At 35.3% G+C, this 7,895-nt stretch overlaps 1 protein-coding gene across 1 annotated transcript; it reads left to right on the top strand.

Annotated features, from left to right (window-relative positions):
* Nucleotides 1-4,574: 4,574 nt before the first annotated feature.
* On the top strand, nt 4,575-7,180 carry LOC108379469 (glutamine synthetase 2 cytoplasmic). Its single transcript, XM_017635822.1, has 4 exons — nt 4,575-4,919; nt 5,002-5,193; nt 5,268-5,371; nt 5,440-7,180. The coding sequence occupies exons 1-4, from the start codon at nt 4,704-4,706 to the stop codon at nt 5,726-5,728; spliced, it is 801 nt and encodes a 266-aa protein (XP_017491311.1). The 5' UTR covers nt 4,575-4,703; the 3' UTR covers nt 5,729-7,180.
* Nucleotides 7,181-7,895: the final 715 nt, after the last annotated feature.

Here is a 7,895-nt window from a genome sequence, read left to right as displayed (position 1 = left end):
AACAATTTATGCAGTCACAAGTCATTTTATTTATCCGAGGGATGAAGCATTTGACACAATAGCGGGACTGTTGGCAGCAGCGGTAAAACAATAGCAATAAAATTCACGACAACAACAAATGCTAATTGTATTGCACACTGAAACGGTGCTGAATTCATTAGTGTGCAGGCGAGATATTTAAAAAAATAGCCAAACGTGCTTTATTTATTTAACGGTTCTATTCTGTATCACTGACAAATTCTTGTCACAGTTTTTATTACGGAAAAATATATGGAAATGTTTAAATTGGTCAGTAAAAAAAAATTGTTACCGATACAGAATTGGGCTATAAATTTGAATTTTTTACAAACCAGTGGTAAAAATTTTTGAGGTACGATCGACTAATGGTTGGAATCGACCATTTTTAGCTTTGAATGTAATCTGTTCAGAACTTATCTGTTATTATATAGATGACAAAGTTCTGTCAAAGAAAAAAATCTAGAGCTCACAATTTCACAATTTTCGCTATTTTTGTCATGTTTAATTTTTGAATATCTCAGAAACTATTATAAGTTCTGGTCACGTTTTAAAGGTGTTATTTAGGGCTATAAAGAAAAAAATTAAAAAAAAAAATCCAAATATTAAAACTTAACAAAATTTTGAAATTCAAACAAATCGTAAGCAAAAATTTTAGGCTAAATTTTTATATCTTGCTGAGTTTAAAGGATCATCGAATTTTCAAGAAGGCGTTTTTGTATTTTTTTTTTGTTGTAAAGATATGAACTTTAAGTTTTGATTTTTTTTTTGCAAACTCTAAAATAAGTTATGTAAAACAATTTTAATTTAATTTAAATTTAGTGTTTGCAAAATTTTTTTCAAAGTATTGTTTTGTATAAAAAACATGGACCTAAACTGTGTATAAATTTTTGCTTTCACCATTTTTTAAATTTAAAATACAGTAATTTTTTATTAATAAGTATTTTTTTTTAATAAATATTTTTATAAAGCCCCAATTCACTTTTAAAACGAGATCACAAACATATTTGTAACTATAATAGTTTCTGTGAAACTTTGAGCTCTGAGTAAAACAAATTCTATGATAGCACTTTGTTGTTGCGGAATTATCATATGCGCTATTTTTTCGAAATTGAGTTTTTGAACCAAAATTGTTCTACAAACACATCACCTGATAAAATATTTTAATGGAAAACCCCAAAGTTATGCCAAAAAATTACTGTAAAAGCGACTTTCGAATAGATTGCAAGAAAAGAAAGAACCACAGACTCCCGAGATTGTCTTATCGTTGACTTAGGCAGGTTTGATATGTGTCAACTCAAATGTATGTGCCATGCAAACGTATTTTGTACGTAGTAAAAAAAACAAATAAATAAAAAAATATATATATAAATAGTTTAAAAGTGGGTAAAACACTTCCTGTAAAATTTGGTTACCGGCACATGCGATAATTTCGCACAAATCAAAAATGGTCTATTTGCCATGGATTGACCCTTATTTATTTATGTAAAAATAGAGCTGTTTACACTACACTTATAGAGGGTAAAAATAAAAAATAGGAAGACATCTACAAAAGAAAATTCATCTCAAACAAATGAAATCCGATAATGTATGTATGTATGTATTCTATGCGGCGCATATATCAAAGGGGTGTTAAACAATTGTCGCCTCGGTCAGCAGTTGCAAGTACATTCGTAATCAAATATACATACATACATACAGACACACAGATTTGTGTACAAAAAACAACACAGATGCCACAATCGACTAAACAAATACATATTGCTAAAAAAAAACACAATCAGCTACTTTTTAGCAGCGGGTGCATGCATCTACATATTACGTATGTATACTATACATATCGCACACCGTCTTCAAAAGAGTCACAACTCAAAATAATACGTTTGTCAGAAACTGCGAAAAACCTATTTCTTAGCACATGATAATCACATGGGCAAGGGCGACTTTACCTTAGGTTTTTTTTTTTTAACAAATTATAACAAAAATTTGCTCCAGCTTTTGCTGAAAGGTAAATAAAAGCTCTGCGTTTATTTTTAGCGTATAATCTAAAAAATGCCAAATTTTGAGTTGTGACTCTTTTGAAAACGGTGTGCGATATGTATGTATATATGCTGTATTTGAAGCAAAACAAATTAGCTTAATTATCGGATGAGATGCAAAAAAATGCAGGTAAATGAGAATTCCGCAAAAACCAAAATGCATACGGGTATATGACGATTTAATTGCGCTCAAATGTAAATAGTACTCATAAAATGCAATCAACAAGTCAACAAATAGCAACACATGCAATTAAGCCGCATACGTAAATATGCACAATGTATAGTAGTACATATTTACTTATGCACATTAATGCAACAAACATATTCACAAGCATTGTTTTTGGTGTTAGGCTGATGCCAGGCTATTGTGGGGGTGGCAGCAAATTCTGAAATACTACATACATACTAAAATTCATGCATGTAATTGCTTGTTTAAGGAGAATTTTGCTAACAAACAAATGCCCACATATTACATACATATGTAGTTATATCCATTATAGTTCCGCTATAAATATTGGCAACCTCAATGACCTTCAGTTTAATCTTTGTGTCAAATATGTACATAAATCTGGGACACATTTTATTTACTGCAAAGCATCCTTGTTGACAATTTCTGCCGGTTTTTTGTATTGTTTGTTTTTTTTTGGGGGCTAGCTTAACACAATATGTCATTTTCACATAAAGGAAAGAAATCAAGAAAAATGTATGCAAGCACAAAAGTATTTATAGTGAACTCTCTCCAGAAGAGAGTGTTCCTCTCACTTCCGCTTAGTACCAGGCTCTACATTATTTTACGTCATAAGGGGCAAGGAGTAAATAGATGGTCCTAAGGACTAACATACATGTCAGACCATGAGGACAAATTCGATGAGAAAAAGCATACATACATATATATATGTAGATCATCGTCCATTTATTTAGCAGCACAACCATTTGTCGGTTTGGATCGAGACCAAAACACTGGTACTGGTATTTACATTGTAAGCGTAGGCACCCTTGCTTTCTTTGTCCGCCCACCGTCCGTTCACCGGGGCGTCATCATCCATAGGCACGATATACTCAATCCAGCGCAATCGTTGTATTTTTATGCGCATAACTATGTCAAAGTCGTGCCGAAGCTCGTACATCTTCGAATATGTAGCTCTCTCGAAAGCCTTCCCAGGATGGGATATTCGACATCGTCCACGTTTCTCCACCATATACTTAGCCCAATACGGTCAGAAATTTGTAGAGCTGGATTATTGTTCGTCAAGAGAGGGCTATGCTTTTCAATTGCGATCATAGCCCAGGCTGACTTTTTTGGTGGTATTATCCTCCACTACGTAAAATTTATAACAGCTAACAAGGATGCTGAACATAGTAACTCAACATAAATAGTCGCATTTATCTTGCGGGGATCTGTATGTACATATAATGTTATACGAATAAAGGGTTCTGTGCAAATAATAACTCAGTCGATTCTTCAAGGAAATGGAGAGGTCGCACGCCTATTTAACTAGGCCCTCTTAACCTACAAGCTGTGTAGCCCTAAATATAGTGCGCTTGTAATTATACTGAAACTGAGCAAAAATACCGCCGGTGAGCATTCCCCAAAATCTCCGACGTCACCGGATTAGCGTGTGGCCTATAGCTCTTTCTTTACTCACATGCCCTCTAGGGATTAGGAAGGCTGGAGTTCGAAGGATGGACCGGTGAGTTTCTACGCTTCTACATTGACGGAAGAATCAGTAGAACGGTCTTTTGCAGGCAACTCTCCAGCAGCCTCGAAATTAGCCTTCCTGATCGCTGTATTTTCCGAATTGAGGTAGCTGCTTTTAAGAAAGAAGTCGATTCGGTTCCCTCAAGCTGCACTCAAAGCACGAATGGGAATACCTGAACTCTCTTTCAGTTGCATATTAATATTTCATAATCAGACTTAAATAGGTACCTGGTCATAGTGACATTGCAGGAAACGGTGTTACGGATGGGATGGCCGGGAGAGGCGAGTTGGTCTAACCCCCCAAAAAAAAAAGGGAGTAGAAGTATCTTTGATTAAATGTGGACTACTCTTGGACAGATGGAACTCGTGTTAGCTCAGTGTTCGCTGGTCGACAACCAGGGCATGTGCAACTGCAAGGCCGAAGGTATCCCGAAGTTTTAATATGTGATCCGCAAGATCTCTGAAAGCCCAATCCACACTTTCGCAGCTGCTTAATGGAAGATAAGGTGAAATCATCACAACACTTTCTCTTAAGCTACCCAGCTGCAGTCTAATCATGCTTGAATCGCACTTTTGAAGTGATAGCCTTCATGTAACTTCGAAGGACTGTGGGGACTGTGATCAACCAAAAGTCAATAAATAAATGAAATCTACAAACTTATGCTGCCTTCGAGCGGCCGTTGGTTTATTTGAGAAGCTCTCCATGAAAGAAATTTTTTTTATCTGCATTACTCGTCAATATTTTAATTCAAATAAATAATTTTTAGCTATGCTTTTCTGAAGTGCGTAATTTATTAATCGTGCACCCTTTTCTTGTTGTTTCAGAACTACCGATTTGGAATTACGATGGCAGTTCCTGCTACCAAGCTGAGGGTTCCAATTCGGACACCTATCTATATCCGGTGGCCATTTACAAGGATCCTTTCCGACGCGGTAACAGTATTTTGGTAATGTGCGACACCTATCGCTTCGATGGCGAACCCACTGCTTCCAATCATCGCAAGACTTGTCTGGAAGTCGTGAATAAATGCAAGAATGAAGAGCCATGGTTTGGTATTGAGCAAGAATATACATTCCTCGATTTCGATGGACATCCATTGGGTTGGCCCAAGAATGGCTTCCCAGGACCACAAGGACCCTACTATTGCGGCGTGGGCGCTAATAAGGTATGTGCAATTAAACTAAATACGAACTGGGTTTAAAAATAAAAAGGGGAACCTTACAAAAAACACTCGCACATATTAACAGGTCTATGCACGTGATGTTGTCGACGCACACTATCGCGCCTGTTTGTATGCGGGCATCAAAGTGTCTGGAACAAATGCTGAAGTAATGCCGGCACAATGGGAATATCAGGTGGGTCCCTGTTTGGGCATTTCAGTCGGTGATGATTTGTGGATGTCGCGCTTCCTTTTGCATCGTATTTCTGAGGAGTTTGGTGTAAGTAAAATGAGACTACATATAATATAGAACTGAAAGCAATAACAATAACCTTTTTGTGGTTTGTCCTATAGATTGTTGCCACTTTGGACCCCAAACCCATGCCTGGTGATTGGAATGGCGCAGGCGCACATACCAATGTTTCTACAAAGCGCATGCGCGAGGATGGCGGTATTAAGTAAGTTTTGAACAGAAAAAGAACTACAAAGCGGGAGATTATAAGTTTTTATACTTTGTCATCCGCAGAGATATTCTTGCTGCAGTTGAAAAACTCTCCAAGCACCATGAACGTCACATTCGCGCCTACGATCCGAAACAGGGTCAGGATAATGCGCGTCGTCTGACAGGTCAACATGAGACCAGCTCAATCAATGATTTCAGTGCCGGCGTTGCCAATCGTGGCTGCTCCATTCGCATACCGCGTGGTGTGAATGATGACGGCAAGGGTTATTTCGAGGATCGTCGTCCCAGCTCCAACTGTGATCCCTACTCGGTAGTAGAGGCTATTCTACGTACAATTTGCCTGGATGAATAGATGGCGCGCGATCAACCAGCATTTTTTTTTGGAGACAATTGGCTAAACGTTTCTTGACGCAGGCGTAGTGAGTCAGAGTACATACCAGCAAAGTGAAACGAAACCAAAGTCAGCGAATGAACTTGACAATAAAATATTCATTAAGTTTTAAGCAACAATAAGAAAACTTTATAATTGGTAAATTAGAGAAAAATGAGTCGTCAGTTTTAAAAGTAAAAGCGCAGTTACACACGGACGTAAAAACGGAGAACGTGTCAGCTGACGCGGTCTATCTTATGGGATCTGCGTGTTAACAAGACGTTGCTTCTCTCTCTCTCACGGTATCAACAGCAAACTTGATATGTTTCTACGCACTTCTATGCTACGCTGCGTTTACGCTACGTGGGTAACCGCGCTCTAAATATTTTTATATTTTTTTTTTGGTTTATATAAGAAAAGCTAAGAAAGCAAATCCTGCGATTTTTGGCGTTGGCCACCAATTATTTCTTGTTATTTTTTTTTGTATTTGTTGCATAATTTTATTTAAATTTTCCATTTGTCATAAGAGAATTTATTAATTGCTTTCAGGCAAGCCATTTGTTATGCTCACATGGATGTGTAATATAACTAAAATGATACAAGTGCACTTGTGTAGCTTCATACGTTAGAATACAGTGGAATATAGTATGTAAAAGTAAATGAAGCTATACAACTTTATGATTTTCCCTTTATGACAAAAGTATTGTTATCTGCAACACAGTTATGCACAAGTTCAAACATGTACAATATTTACCGATTTCAAGTACATATGATTATATGCATAATTGTTATTGTTATATAGTCACTCTACAAATCGCTATTTAATTAAAAAAATTATTATATACATATCGGTGTTCGTATGGAATAGTAAATTATGTCGAAAGGCTGGTTTTTGTATAATGTGTAATAAACGCGTAAAAATAGTTCCGATACTGGCAAGTCAATATTCTGATTAAGTCTCATCAAAAAATTCCTTGTCGTTTCAAGAGTAAAGCGAATGCCGCATTATACTAAAGCCAACTTCGCGACATAAGCTACTATTCCATAGGAACACAGATATATACTTGTATTTGTTGTTATTGAGGCAGGAAATAAGACAAATGCTACAAACGCAATGAAAGACAAATGTTTAAGGTAAAAAGCTTTAGATAATTAATAACAAAAAACACGAAGAAAAGTGAATTGAATAGCTAAAAAATATTATAGTAGACAATTAAGAGCCTATGTGTATATAATCACATAAATATATACATACATATGTATACACATGCATATATATGAATGAATACGTAAAACAAAGCAACGAGATTTCATCTAATCAATTGTAGTATAATCTATATTACAAAAGCTAAATATGTATGTACGTATAACGAATACTAAACAGTATAATATTATTGATAAATAAAAACTATTTAGATGTACTAATACGCACAATTGTTATTGTTTTATTGTAAGCAATACATGCATACAGTGACTTAAAGAAGTGACCATCTGTTGATTTTTTTTTAATATTTAAACATTCATAATGTTTTTCGAGTTGATTTTTTGTTTTTGTTATTTTTATATAAAAATATTGTCTAAGCCTTAACCAAATCCATATAAATCATAGTTTAAACAAAATTAAGCGAAATTCAACAAATTTTCGCAAAAAAATTGTATATTTGGGTATGCAGTTTTATAGCCCATACAATTTTACGGCTCTATTCCGTATCAGTGTCACAGTTTTTATTACGGAACTAGTAATTTTTAAGCAAAAAACACAATCGACTTCAATTCTCATATAAAAATTTAGGAGTACCGTTATTTTTTATGGTCCAATTATCGGATCTAAACGAAATTAGTATGGGACCACCTGTGAGACACTACCTTTCCGAAGATATGCAATAACATACATAATAATAATAATAATAATAATAGATTGGCGCTTACTCATATGTTAGTGTTTTTTCTTAGGTCGCCCCTCTGCAGGCAATGGCAAACCTCGAAGGATATTTCTGCCATGAAAAACAGCTTCTCGTAGAAACGAAGAAAACTGGTAAAATATGGGTCAACAAAAATTTGAAAATATTTTTTACTTTTCAGCAATCAGCTTACATAAAAAGTACACCGGAATTAAAAAAAAACATACATTTGTATGAATTGTGTATTA

This window comes from Rhagoletis zephyria, unplaced genomic scaffold (assembly GCF_001687245.7).
Source record: "Rhagoletis zephyria isolate East Lansing unplaced genomic scaffold, Rhagoletis_zephyria_1.1 Rzeph_scaffold_16454, whole genome shotgun sequence".
In the NCBI taxonomy this organism is placed as follows: domain Eukaryota; kingdom Metazoa; phylum Arthropoda; class Insecta; order Diptera; family Tephritidae; genus Rhagoletis; species Rhagoletis zephyria.
The sequence above is the reverse complement of the archived record's forward strand: the minus strand, read 5'-3'. Positions and strand labels throughout refer to the sequence as shown.